The sequence below is a fragment of the Strix uralensis genome, chromosome 3, assembly GCF_047716275.1.
Source record: "Strix uralensis isolate ZFMK-TIS-50842 chromosome 3, bStrUra1, whole genome shotgun sequence".
Taxonomy (NCBI): domain Eukaryota; kingdom Metazoa; phylum Chordata; class Aves; order Strigiformes; family Strigidae; genus Strix; species Strix uralensis.
In genome coordinates, this window is record NC_133974.1 from 103,020,437 (window position 1) to 103,035,604 (window position 15,168).

Below are 15,168 nucleotides of genomic sequence, written 5' to 3' on the forward strand. Positions count from 1 at the left end.
AAAAGCAGAAGTTGCTAATATCATATAGCACTGAACAGCACAGGTGATTCTGGAACAACATAGAATCAGTTATCCCCGTACTTTTCACCTTTTTAGTTTCTTACGTGGCACAAAATACGATCTTGACTCTCCAGGACACTAAATTCACCCTATGCTATATACGCAATCCTGTTCAGAAGTAGAGAAAAACTTAACACAGCATATTTATTAGCCCCTCATTTTCCAGTAGACATTCCTCTTAGGAGAGCTGGGTGTACATGTTCTGAAAGAGTAAGACTACCAAGCTGTTTTCTTCTCTTTTTCCAGGATACTATGAGTGACAGAGACTGGATTAAGCCACCATGAGAATTTACCTTATCACAAAAGGGTCTGACAGAACCAAATGATAAGTATCACCACCTCAATGCTCCAGCCACCCCATGATTCATCTATGTCTATTGGATTATCACACTCTTCTCTCCTAGATTTGCCTCAGAATGTTGTTCACACCACTATCAGCTTCTTTTTAATGTCTCCGACCGAAAGCTGTCATTCCAAGTTAACACAAGTCAGCTCTAAATTTTTTATATTACTTTGACTTTAAAAGAGATAAGTATTATTTCAACATGAGATCTTAAGTAAATCTAACTGGAAAATTTTCAGCAAAAGTGGATTATTATCAGAGGGTAAGAGGGAGGCAGGAAAGCCAGGCACTTCAAAAATAAGTTTTCTGTAGTCCTCGATGAAATTTCTAATGAAAAGAGATGTGGCAAGACAAGGAGAACCCCAAGAATGACAAGGATCCCAATGCTCAAGTAGAGTTTCCATTGACCAGCAGAAATAGGGTTGAAGCAATCTGGAGATTAGATGATTTCCCTTCCTATTTACCTATGCACAGTAAAATATATCTCATCAGGCTGTGGTAAAGCTAACTTGACTGAAGATTTTTAGAAAGTTAAGTGCTTGAGTAGAAGAGGCTATAAAAATGCTCTACGCATCTATATTTGTGCATAATGCATATTATCAGCTGTGAAACTCACCCAATATAGCAACGACTTCATCATCCTGGATTACTTCCAAAGATCCCGAAACCACAAAGCAAAGGCTGTCGACGCTCTCACCAGCGTGGTAGATCAGGTCTCCTGGGGCACAGTGCACTGTCTGAAATTCCATGGCAAGCGCTCGAAGACACCCATCGCTCGCCAGCCTGAAGGCTGGGTGTTCCTTGAAAACTTTGCGGTTCAGATGCACGCAGATATCTGCTCTCATGTCCTTAGGGCATATCTGCAAAACCTGAGAAGGAAATCAAGCAATCAATTCCTGTGCATAGCTTGTATGTGCCTATTATCCCTAGTTTACTACACAGAGTTTAAGAACTACTTTCCTCCTTCTTATAAAATTTCTAATCTCAGTCCGTACATTTATTTTTATATTATTTATATACATAATCCACAATACTAACTTAGTCTACTTTAGAATACCTGAAGGAAAATAATGTTTTCCTCTCAGCAACATGCTCTGCTGGATATTGAATTACCAGGATAAGGCTTCAAGTTATTAAGACAATCGAACTGAGAGCACAGCAGTACATAAAGTGGTGAAGAAAAGCTTCCTGAAAGATTGTTTCTAGAGGGTAGGTCACTCTTTTGATAGGCAGATTCCATGAAAAGCCTGCACAGATTATATGCTCCAAGTGGGAGAATACTGTATAGAGGAGAAGTGTAATCTCATATCTCTTTAGCAAAAAAAAAAAAAAAGTTGTTAAAAGTTTCATTAACTCATAGTACTGAGATATACAGGTATTCAAATTCACCCCTCAGTGGCAGTAACACATTGTTGTTCACACAAGAAAGGGACTTTAAGGTATCATACTGTGTTGGGCAACTTTTGATCTTCCACATGCACTGTTCCTCACGGCAATTCATGATGTGTGCTGCTAAGGGTACGCAAACTGATGCTTAGCACAGCGGGTATCAGTCAGGGCCATTTCTGAAGGTTTTTAATATAACACAGACAGCTGAGTGGAAAGAATACAGAATTACTACTGCATGTACAGATTAAAAGCTCCTGGTAAAAACACTGGAAATACATAACGTGAACAGGGTTTTGAGATGACAAAATCCTTGGAGGATATTCTGTGATGAAGTGCATCTCAGGACGTATTATTTGAGAAAAGTAGTATAAGTCTGTGTCATTTTCTTTCCCCCATAATAACTATTCCATCCAATTAAGGAGCACTCTGGGTGAACTTCAGAGTTACTCCCACACATTTTCTGGGATGGAAAGAGATGGCTGCTTCAATACAAAACACTCCTTGAAAACATAAAGGTAACACAGGAAGCACTATGGCTATGCCTACACCTTGCAAAGGGGCTCTGTGCGAGATCTGAGCAGAGAACCAAGCTCACAACTCTGTGCATGGCACTGGTTCCACATATTACGCTTACTACTCCAAAGGCAAATGACTACCACTAGTATCATCACCTTTGGCCCACCTCCAAGCAGACCTGCTACTACAGATATCACTTCTCAAAGAGATATATTTCTATAGTGCTTCAGTGTAGGGCTCTCACGGATGATCTCTCTCAGCTGCCCCACAGGGATCAGCAGCCGAACCTGCCAGTTCTCAGATTTAAAGGTTCACAGAAATGGGTTAGGGCAGCAAGACCAACATTTAACATGGAACACAGGCAACGGCCACGGCTGTCTTTGCAATTATCTCATTTACTCTGACAATAAAAATATTCTGTATTTGCAGATGCTTGCCAAACTTTGCTACTGGAATTACACACACACACTCTTCACAGTTACTTGAATATCACACACAAAAAGGGTTGTTTTAATAGAAATAGTAGTAAGAAAACCTAAATATACAAGAGAATATTTAAAATGAGGCTCTTATCCAAAAACCCCTTGGTTTTCCCAGTCTAAGAGGAAGTTAACTCATTTTCCATTCTCCATTCAGAGAAGTTGTCTCCAAAATTCACAAAAATTAAAGGGATTAAAGATATTTGAGAGGTACAAATGGCAGAAGACTTTCGTTTGTATGGGAGGCAAGAAACATATATTCACAGATTAATTTTAGAACCTTTCAGCAGCTCTTGGTTAAATTTTATTATACTGGCATTTTCTAGACTTACAGACTTTGCTTTTAGCTGATTATTCACTCCTTGGCATGCCTGCAGTTAACACTGAACTGACAAATTTGTGGCCTACAAAACAGTGAAATGATTGATTCTGTGCTAAGTTCATCTTTAAATATCTGCCTCATCTGTAGAAAGCTGCATGGCATTACACAGCAGCACAACTTCCACTGTTCTGTCACAGGAGTAATACGTGTTTTATTCATTGCATGACATCCTAGAAGTTATACACAGGCATCAAACCAACAGAGCTCAGACCTGAGTTTATGGATTGGTACTGCCATTAGTCGGTCTTATATCTGCTAGCTTTTGTGCAGATGAAAGTTGATTTCTTGGTTTTACAGTCACCGCTATGAACACACCAGTTATTGATAACAACACCATATTAAGCTCTTTGATGTCCTGATAATTGGAGACTTTTTTTTTTTCCTGTTTATTAAGATAATTCTCAAAGGCTACAGTGAGTTGTGCTTGGTTTGGTTATCCTGCTGTCTCCAAAGGCATTTTTAAAGCATTTCTCTCCTTATCAGAGAAAGCCAAGAATGAACTTTGAAGATAAGCTAAAACAAACATGTTTTACATAGCATTTTTTTCTTGTTGCTTTGTTAAAATGATGAGAGGAGCTTGTACTGGGGGGTGAATGAAAGCACCAGCATTCACTACACTGTGTATCCTCAGATGTTGTCTCTCCACCTTCCCCGAATGTACCTACCTCAAACGCACAACGCCCCACAAAGATATTCTGTGAGAAAACAGGCTGAGCAGCTTCTAATCAGCACTAGCCAGTACTAAAATACCATTTCTTTCTGAAAGCTAGTATGACGGACAGTGCTTCCCAGAAACATGGTCTGAGATCTAAATGGCAGATACACTGAAGACCATTTAGGAAAGCAAACAGTACCCTGTGTACCCATTGGTCTCCAGACAGCCCAGTGCAAGGCCACATCTGGTCTACTCTTTCATAACAATGCTTTAACAGCTAGACAGAAATGAGATTGGTTGCTCTTTAACTGCATCATCTACAGTTTAGAATACTAAATTAAGCTGCCAACCAGAAGGCTGGTGACCAGAGCATTGGTATGACTTCCTGAATAAACCACTACACAGATCACATCTCTTTGCAAGCAGAAGAAAAAATGTCTATCTCCATAAAAGCTGGCAACTAATATGAAAGCAGCAAGTAGTTGCTTTTGTACATTCGTTATTTTAAAAGACATGATGGGAATTTACTTGTAATATAAGTAAATTAGGATGATAACATTTGCCTCACATAAGGCAGTTTTCAAACAACACGTTATGGTTACAGTAATGACTTGCAGCTTTCACTAATATATTTAACCTTCACACAGAATATTACAATCAAATTCTACAAAGACAAAACAAATTTTACTTTGTATTCAGGCCCACAGAGCTGCAAACAACCTCACACAACAAACACTGCAAAAAAATCTCATTTGTAGAAATTCCAAGGTTGTGTTAAAACTTGGAACTTTTTATTTAGTTATCTTCTTTGTTTACTGAAAGCCAAGCTCTTCCGTTCATCATTTTTTATACTATTTTATGCCATATCACCAGCAAAACATACATACTTTTACCACTAACACATGTCAGTATGACAGAATAGCTGAAATAGTGTATTTGAAAGTTGAAAATTAAGGGAAGCTACTACTTGGAACTATTTAAAGAACATTTGTCTTCTTTACTAAGAAAGTACCTCCTGTTTATTTTAATGAAATACTTTCAGGATGTGACTTCTTTCCTTGCAGTTTAATTTACTTACCTTTTCAGTATCTATTCCTCTAGACATTGACCAGGTGGAAACGATGTAATCCATCACACGTTCACTCAGTCCTTTAGGGACCTGATAGAGCTTTAGAAAGTCCCGGACACTGTTCAGCATTTCGTGATATCTGTTTGTATTAGCATACATTTGCTGAAATATGGTTGTCACATTACCAAAAATGGTTGCATACAGAAGGGCTGTAAAAAAGATGAAAAACAAGAGATATAATACATAATAAGTGGTGATGATCCGTCTGTGTTCCGCTGTGCTTTAAGACTGGAAATGCCAGACCCATAGAAATGCTTGCAATGTCGGTGCTTTGTTAAGAAGGCCCACTGAACACAAGCATTTTATAGATCACCTTCAGCACCGCAAATTGAGGACCACCACCTACTTTTGCAATGCCAAGGTTTGCAGCACAGAGTTCCTGAAACACAACTATTTGTCTTTGTCCAATCAATTCAGTAGTATCCAAAACCTTATGAAACCACAATAGAAGACACAAGAATTTTAAGACAAATAGCTTGACAGCAAATACTTTAAAATTTCATCTCTGGTTTATAGCGCCTGCGTTGAAATGCCATCAGTGACAGATTTCCAAGCTTTAAGTGCATTACCACAGGAGTAAGCCGAGTCATCATTACCCACCTCTGTGACAACAACAATGCATCAAAGCAGAAGATAGAATATGTAATAAACAGCTACCATGGGTCAGTGATTTATAGTTGTAAGTTTAATAATACATAAAAACTCACATTATGTTTTATAATCTTCAGGCAGAAGAACAGCAAGGCCTGAGGCAAGAGCTAGAGCCCTCAAAGGCAGACTGCTGCACAGCCCTTCTGACTTCATTCAACACAGTTACGAAGCCAGCTGGTTCATCAAGATGGGTTTAAGAATAAACATGAGAAAGAAAAAAGGCAGTATTTCCAGGTGTGAAGGGAAGCAGATGAAAACACATGGGACTTGAGAAGATCCGCCTGCCGAAGACCAAGACAGAACAGCAGGCTGGTGGCAATCTCAATGGTCATGTTTTGATGGCTTGCAGAATCTGGAGCTCAGGCTCTTCTAGCCAATCCAGCTCTGAACGAAAGGGAAGGACAGGAAGCCTTAATGGGAGCTTTCCTATGTTGTGAATCAGGTCAGTGATATGTGAGAGGCTGGCTGTAGAGGGAGAGGAACAGTCAGATGGCAGATGCGCCAATAACCACCAGTAAGTGTGCTGGCTTGCTGAGGAAGTTCTTCCTCTTTATCATTTCCTGTCCCCCAAAACAGGCACCAAATTGTCAGTATCATATCTTTTCCACTCGAGGTAAAAATAAATGAGAAGTCATATTTATAAAAAACAAGAGAATATTTTGCCTTTTTTGCTGTATATTTCCTCCCTCACACTCTCCTTAAAAAAAAGAAAAATTAAAAAGTTTCCTCATCCCATTCATTCCTTTGAGAATGCAGCTATTTATTCAGGTCAGTGTTACAGGCAGATATCCTTTAGCCAACTAAGATGCTTTAGGGTTTTATGACCAACAAAAAAACTTTGATAATGTGCAAGAGAAACTTACAGGACTGTCTTCCCCTGATCATCGAAAGATGAAAGTTAAATTTAGACTTGCTCAAGGCCTTTACACTGCTGATTCTCTACAGAATTCCTTCTTGATGCTGTACGACTTTTCTTTTTATGAGTTCCTGTAGAGACCAGCTCTCCCCTTTTCCAACTACCCCTCTGTACAGACGGGCATAAAAAAATATATATAAAAATGTGCAAACTCAGTTTAAAAAAAGTAAAGACTATGAATAGGGATACAGTGACCAGAAATGTATAGATTATTTCTCAGTTTAACCTTAAATTGTGCCTGAGCTAAACCATATTGCGAAGTCTGATGCAATGAGTACTGAAGAATGAAGAAATGCTTTAAAAAACAAATTTACTATAAATGCTCCTTAATCCATGAGTATTTTGTATTTGAACAGCATTACCTTTCCCTAACTATGCCCCATTTTGCTCTGTTATGCAGATGTAAACACAACCCTACAACACTGCCACCATAGGACCTACTTACATGGACTTTTACCAAGTTCCCTAAGAGAAAACGAACCCAGGACCTTCAAAACTGCAAAGTCCCACTGGCAGGACATTGCAGCAGCACAAGGCATCCACAAACACCATTCTTCTGCCAGCCAATATAGTGCTGAAAATAGGAGACAGATTAGGAAGAGGGTCACAATCAAATTCTCATCTATAGATTTCCAGGCAACCATACATGTGTGCATATGACTACCTCTTGCTCCCTGGTGAATAGTGAGACCTGGGGGCTCAGTATCTTGGGATGTATATCTCTATGCCAGCAAAGGTAAAATGGAATCCCCACTCTGTCCCATTACTGTCCAGCTACATGAAGACTAAAGAAAAAAACAGGAATTTGGTTCTTCATTTTGATTATTATGAGGTAAGCAGTCCTAGAGCAGTTTCCACTGCAAATTACAGCTACTATGCTCCAGCCTGACAGTTATCTTGGCAAGAAAAATTATTCCTGCCCAATTAATTTTTTATTTTTTAAAAAAATCCCAAATTTACAATCCTTAATTTATCATTAGCTATCCACTTTATTACTATTAAAGACACGTTAAAGCCAAGGATTTTTGCAGCCTAACATTGGGTAGATACATTAGCATATTAAACATTGACCTGCATAGAAATAGCTAGCTGTGTGCTTTTCCTTCTTTTCAAAGGACTAATGAAATGAACCCACTGCAGTACACTGCAGTCCCAGAAAGATTTCAGAAACATATTCTGCTACAGGAAGAAAGTTGGGCAATTTATGACAGAGCAAAATCTCCAACACCTCCTCTCCATGAATGTCAAGATCCCTCAGAAAAGATAGAGCCCCCCCCGCAACATTAATATTCTTTTCTGACAAAAGACAAACATATTGTCCCCAACAATGTGGCTACCCGTTTACAATGCAGTCTGTGTCACCCCATTTAAAGCGGTGTTTAAATAACGTCAAAGATAAAAGCATAGTAATTTCAATAGCCAATTACCCGCACAAGTGAATCATGAAGGTCAGACACAGGTTGGAAAGGTCACCAAATCATCTGCTACTCTTAATGATGTAACAAATAAGAATAGAGAAATAAATACAAGTCACTGTAGGTCTCAGCTACCACAGTAAAAGATCTGGGATCTGATTTTAGAATTATAAGAGGAAGAATTTCTATCTGTAAGAATGAGAGCTTTGCAATTACCCCAATTACAGATGTAAGTGCTGCATGCGGTTCCTGAGATGAATCATCAGATTGATGATTATTTGTTCAAAATGCACTCATCCAAAGCCCTTGCATACAAAATGTGTGCATAAGAACTATACAGCAACAAGTGAGACAACATCAACTAGTGAAAAACCTCTTAGGCCTTGCCCTCAAGACCCTGCAGTGTTTTCTAAAACTTAACTGCCTTCATTTTCACTTTTTGGAAAGCTGATCCAAAAAGTCGGTCTGTCTGCATAGAAGTTCCACTTAACAATTAAAAAACAAAACAAACCCCTTTTACATACTAAAGGAGTAGACTGTGCTAACCTAAACACTATTCAAAGAGCAAGCACCTGGATTTACAAGTAGTAGGTGATTTAAACGTATAATTGCACTTCTGTTTCACTAACAAGTTCCTAGTTTACAACAAATGACTGAGTTCATAGATGGCTGAGAGAAAGCACAGCCTTGAAAACCTGTTGCATTATATCACTTCTCACTGAAGACAAAACATAACTGTAAATTAACCACAAAAATTGCATGCCTCAAAGGCATTCTTCAGATAACACGTTGTGAGGTCACACAAAATTAACATTGATCAGATAAAAAGAAAAGCAGAAATTAATAATTGTATGGATTATAACATAATTATATGAGAAAAACATACTGGTTTTAAATGTGCAATTAAAACAATGAAAGATCTTATAATTGCTTGAGATTAGGGGTCTTGATTAGTGGTAATTATGCCTACTTATGGGTAGAGAGCATGCAGTTAAAAGGAAAAACACTGAACAGTTAATTACAGTTTGCAAGCAAATACCAAACTGAAAAGGTATCTATCAACAAATTGTTTACAGCACTAGATTTGATAGAATTGTTATTTGTAGTCTTGCAACTTGAAACCAAAGCATCTGAAGTAATATTTACTTAAAAGTATCTATATAACCTCCTAGAATAGTACAGAATTTAAATAGGTTGCCCCATTTTCTATCAATGCAGATGCAGAGCTGCTTAACTTCCTATTTCTTAGGAAGCTTTGTATATTACAAAGTTTCCTATTTGTAATCTTTTATCTACCTTTTATTTTTTATAATACAATGTATAGAGATATTTTATTTAGCTAGTAGTGAATAAATGTAAACAACTTAGCCATAATAGGTCAATATTATGCACTTTATGAATTTTCAAAATATATTTATATAACATTTTCACATGGGAAAAAATACTTTTTTTGAAGTGAAAGTAAATTCCCAGAGGAGTTCTCCATGCTGTTCTGGTGACTCTTAGATCCCGCTCTTCCCACAGCTCTCTATTCTCCCAGAGTGAACCGATACACTGCTCCACATCCCTCCTCTTTCACTCCACCAGTTTGTAATTTGCACCTCAGCTTAAGTACCCCACAAGCAAAAGCAATGCAGTAACAACAGCAAAGATCAAAGAACTGGCACAGTACTATCCACTGAGCAAGCCTGAAAATCAATTCAATGGCGAAGAGCAAAGCAGAAAGCCTGAATAGGCCATGAGGGACATGAGCATCAAGCTATGTGGCAGAACCACTTGACTTCCAGGATGAAAGATGAGACCGCAGGCAAATTTTATTAAACTCTTAGTCAAATCCTACTGCAAATCTTCTCACAATCATCACATTTGCTGAAATCACCCTGCTGACGACAGATGGGACATAGAAGGACCACACTGGGCTCCAGCTACAATGGAAATGTCTCCCCTGCAGAAGAACAGGCCACTAGTGAGGACACAGTTGACAAGGGCTAAACAACAGAGCAGAAACATGGGGTTTTTTTTCCTCTTCCCACCACCAACCAAACAAGAACTGCAATGAAATGAAAGTCAGAGACATAAACAAGGGAACAGCTGTTCTAAGAAGCCACTTAAGCAACTACCAAGGACTAAAGTAGTAGAAACATCTGTGCACCTTAAAATAGGCTGTCTGCAGTAAGGGCAGAATGGGAAGAGTTAAGAACAGCTATGGAACGAACACCACAAAGAGCTCCCACTGCTTCTCTACTCACACCCTTTCCTAACTCTGCAAAATAAAGCTGCTACTACAGCAGCACAGACCCACAGGCAAATAACCTCCTGTTATCTCAGTGACTTGAAACCACTCAGATTTTGCCAGTTTAAGGCTTAATATGGAAGAAGAGAGGCAAGCATTGGTAAAACACCAAACCTTCCAAAGATGCTGAACACCAGCATCTCTACAGATGCTTCAAAACTGAAGTTTTTTTATTTTCATTTGATCTGGTAGCACCCACACAGCTGGTAGCAGGAATCACAGGTGTTTTGGTTCACAGGATTTCAGGAGCCTGGTCATCCTGGGTAGCACAAATCTCTAACAGGTTTTGCTTTTGCCTTCAGCATGTCTGAGCTGAGATAAACAGCATGGGAAAAAACACAGAAAAATGATCAGAGGAACAATCTGAACAAAAGTGAATAAAAGCCAATAAAACAAACTTCAGCATCAGCCCTGCAAGAAAACTCTTGGTTGCAAAACTAAGGAATAAGAGTCTGGTTGTACATTGTATTTGTGCTGTAAAGGGAAACCAACAGAAGACAACACAAGCATGACACTGAAAGGAGCTAAAGAGAAGATCATCCTAAATACAGAGAGACTTCAAGCTGCTAGACTTTGAAATCCCTAACCACAACGTTTTCTCACCTGCAGGAAAATAGAGCTGCATGTTCTTATTCTATAAACAAACAGCATTTGCAGACCAATGAGTTCACCTGACTCTTCTCACTTAAATTATCTGAAGGCATCAGTATTTCTGCAAGGCCCTGTACTTCCACTGACTGGTTAGTCCCAATGGGTAACATCATTTTACATCCAAAGATGCATCACAAACCAGATATGAAGATATATGTTCTGCCTCAATTTACAGGTAAATTCTTAAACCTGCCAGATAGCCATAACTAACTGCAAACACAGTAATGCCTAGTAATTAACTGAAATTAGGGCCTTAGCCCTTGATACCAAAAAGCCTTTCAGAGAACCATTACAGTTTAATCAATGAGTCCACAGAAAGCTCCTTGCAGAATCAAATTTTATTTCAGTCAGAATACAACAATATGGGATAGCAAGAGCAGCAGGCAAGAAGATTTGCAAGGGGAAACATCAGCATGATTACTCAAAGGTAAGACTAGAGAAAAAGTAAGATAATTCCACAGAAATGGCACTTTCCAGTTACCTCTCCATGTTTTATCCCCCACAAGATTGGTTCATCTCTGATAAGGTAAGACAGAATGGCCAGGAAATGTACTGATTTTCACAACTAGTTAAAACAACTACAATTCCAGTAAAGAACAAGATTTTTATCAGAACATCTTAAGGAGGGTCATAAAGGGTTTTAAATGTGGAGCAGGATCTTGATGATGCTCTATGTTTTAAGCATGTGTACTTCAGTGAATGCTAAGCTTTGTTCCAGCCTAAGCCAATTTGATTATCAAGAGGAAACTAACTGTACAAACAGATCACAGCTGCAAAAACCATCTGTATTCCAAACACACAAGGCCAGACTCACCAGTAGAACACTTTTATCAACAAGGGATGACTTAAGCCCAATGTATTCACTAGCAGGTTTTACCATGACGAGAATTATTAAAATGGCAAAATCTGATTAAATCCTCTGCAATTTGCAAGAAATTACACTATTTTACTGTTTTGTAGAATTTTATGGACAATAAAATTTAAATTGTCTAGAAAATTGAAATGGATTTCCATTTCATTTCCCAGCACTAATGAACAGATCACCATTTAAATGACAACTGAACCATTTAAGGGCATCATTTTTCTTCTACAATTTATACAGGGTAATGCATGGCCATTTTCAATTACTTGGTTAAAATTAAATCTCCAGATACTGCTTCTAGGTTTTTACTGACTTACACCAATATGAAGGCTTTTGCTTTGAAAGCTGTTTTTTTAATCTACCCTCAACTTACCTTAAATGATTACCCCCAATTAGAAGCACTCTCGCTTTTCCTAAATCTATTACTGAAATAGAGCTACACATAAAAAAAAAAAAGTTAGGGAGGAGGATTAAAGGAAGGAGGGATTAAAAAGGAAAAGTTGTTATCTTTTCACATGAGACTACATACATACATATTTTGTATAGTTCCTCTATTTATCCTGTTTCCTCTATGATTTGTTTGATGTCTTCCACAAAGCCTTGCAGGAGGGAAACCTGGAGAGGTTCAAGGAGATCATCTTTTATCCAAACTTTCTGGCCCTTTCCCTACAATGCTGCCACATGTTCTGCTGGGTTTTGTACTGCTGGCACTTAACCCCATTGTTGATGCAACACAAGAGTTTGATGGCTGAAGCCACTTGCTGACAAATGCCCAAGCAGTATTCTCCAGTGTGATTCCTTTTGGTCATCGCTCCAGACTTCGTTTAATTAAGGTACCTTATATTCGAGTGAGATATTTAGAGCAATCCTTTGTTCCCAGTGATAAATGGATTCAGGTAGATTCCCTCTACTCCCACCAGAGCACTCATGTGGGAAGTTGGTAGCTGGCTGCATTTCTTGCTCAGTATGTTCAGATCTGAATCCACCAGTAAGACTACAAGGAGGAAGGACCGACCCAAGCCTCCCCTGAGGCTGCAGTGGTCTCACTTCTCATTAGGCTTAAAACCTCCACTCAGCTATGCACTTAAACATAGCCTTTAAACACTACTCCACAGGTGTGAGCAGGTATGGTTGTGATTAAAGTCAAGGACACAGTCAGGAGAAATACTGAGACAAAGCAGCTCTCTGACCACTAACTTTAATCTGCTGATTTACAAAGGCTTTTGCTGTATAAGTAGCAAGTACATCACAGTCTTTTTTTAGGCTCTGTCTTCTCTAAGAACAAAAGAAAAGGTAAAATTTTAATGTCTATAAATTATCCCAATATAAAAGCAGAGTGGGATGAAGGTACTATGGTTTCATTGTGAAGTGAACCAGAGGTGGGTGGCAGAGTGCAGGCCTCACCTAGCCAGCTGGTGTAAAATTTGTACATTCCTTGTCCCACAGATTCCAGAGAAAAGTAACTTCTCTGGATTAACTGCATTGTCCCCAAACCAAAAACTAGTTAAACAAAACCCTTAAAACAACCCAGAAGTGTGTAATTGAGATGAAGCCTAGGTCTTCCGCAGCTTATCTGGCTTACACTCACTAGCACTGCTCAAGCTGACTTTGCTCCAAGCAGTCACACTGCAAAACAGCCAGTGATCTATACATTAGCTACACAGAGAGGTTGTGTTAATCACTAAGAAGGTGTCAAGCCTGTTCAGTTGACAGACCAGCCAGATAGAGTGAAGAGCATGGCTGCACCTGACAGGATGAATGAATACCAGAATTAAGGACCACAACTAATTCTCAGTTCAGATCAACTTTACTGCAAAATTAAACCCCTGAAGCTATTGCACTTAACTAAACTGTGCTCCACATGGCTGCTTTGCTTCTCCACAGCTCCATCTCAAGCTTCTGATGCAATAACCTTGGTAAACCAGGCTCCCAGGGTGTCGTTACTTCAATAACCACAGAAAGACTGCAAGATGCTCTTCAGCTGACACTGAGTGACCTGCCAATCCCATCTTGCACATGCACATCTTTTACTTCTGGGTGCAACAAGTACAAACAAGTTATGTGGCTATATTCCATACACTGTTTTCAAACACTTCCCAAACAAACCTAAAGACAAACTGGTCCAAAAGCTTCCCTCTTCTGGTGCCGTTAAATAGTTACAAATATTTAATGGTATTTATAACACAAATAAGAATATTGAAGCTCTTAATTATGTTGAGTAAACCAATGAGGTCTGAGATAAAGACGACATTCACAGATGAAGTCTAATTTGAGGTGATTAAAGAATAATTGTCACTGGAATGACTAGGTTTGAGTCATGCTCCTCCCACACACTAATCACAGATGTGCTTGCAGACCAAAATCAATAGGTACATACAATACGCACAGGAATGGGAAATGGGAAAAGCTCACAGACAGTGGCTTCTCCAGGGGGCCTGCTTTACTGACAAGTGAAGTGACAGATTAGTGAAAATGCATGTGGCTTATCAAAAAATAACTGAAACAACTACCCATCCAGGAAGACCTGGATAGGCTGGAAGAGTGGGCTAACAAGAACCTTACAAAGTTCAACAAGGACAAGTCTTGCACCTGGGAAAACATAATCCAGGAGTGCAGCACAGGCTGGGATCTACCCAGCGAGGAAGCAGCTCTGCAGAAAGGGACCTGGGGGTCCTGGTGGACAACAAGCTCAATATGAGTGAGCAGTGTGCTCCAGCAGCAATGAAAGGCAACAGGATGCTGGGTTGCACCAACAAGGGCATCACCAGCAGAGATAAAGAAGTCATATTCCCACTCTACCCAGTGCTTGCCAGGCCACACCTGGAATACTGTGTTCAGTTTTGGTCCCACTATACGAAAGAGATGTGGACAGGCTGGAGAGGGTCCAGAGAAGGGCCACAAAGATGATCAAAGACTGGGAAGCCTGCCATGTGAGGAAAGGCTGAGAGAATTGGGTTTCTTCAGCCTTAAGAAAAGAAGGAAACTCCCTTTTTACAAGGAAAAGATATGGGCCAATGGGTACAAGTTACTCCTGGGGAGATTCCAATTGGACATAAGGGGAAAAGTTTTCACAACAAGAACAATTGGCCACTGGAATAATCTCCTCAGGGAAGTGGTGGATTCCCCAACACTGGACACTTTTAAGATTCAGCTGGGCAGGATGCTGGGCCATCATGTCTAGACCGTGCTTTTGCCAAGAAAGGTTGGACCAGATGATATTTGAGGTCCCTTCCAACCTGGTATTCCATGATTCTAATTGTTTGGGGTTTTAATGAGAAACCATAGATGACTGCATGTGAGAAGAACACTTTTCTCTGCAGTGGTGAAGAAGGTTATAGCCTAAATTTCAGAAATGGGTAATCATTACTGTTCCTATGGCTCCAATCTTGAAGATGCTTGTCTTCCAGCCTGACTCTGCTGTTTTATT

The 15,168-nt window shown here is 39.3% G+C and overlaps 1 protein-coding gene across 1 annotated transcript in view; it reads right to left on the bottom strand.

Annotated features, from left to right (window-relative positions):
• The window catches only part of KCNH1 (potassium voltage-gated channel subfamily H member 1), a 185,048-nt gene that overhangs the window by 92,377 nt on the left and 77,503 nt on the right, over positions 1 to 15,168 (bottom strand). The window contains exons 8-9 of the mRNA XM_074863645.1: positions 4,903 to 5,102; positions 1,020 to 1,272 (exon numbers count right to left, since the gene is read on the bottom strand). Of these exons, the coding sequence (XP_074719746.1) occupies positions 1,020 to 1,272; positions 4,903 to 5,102 (453 nt within the window). The remainder of the gene's footprint in view (positions 1 to 1,019; positions 1,273 to 4,902; positions 5,103 to 15,168) is intronic.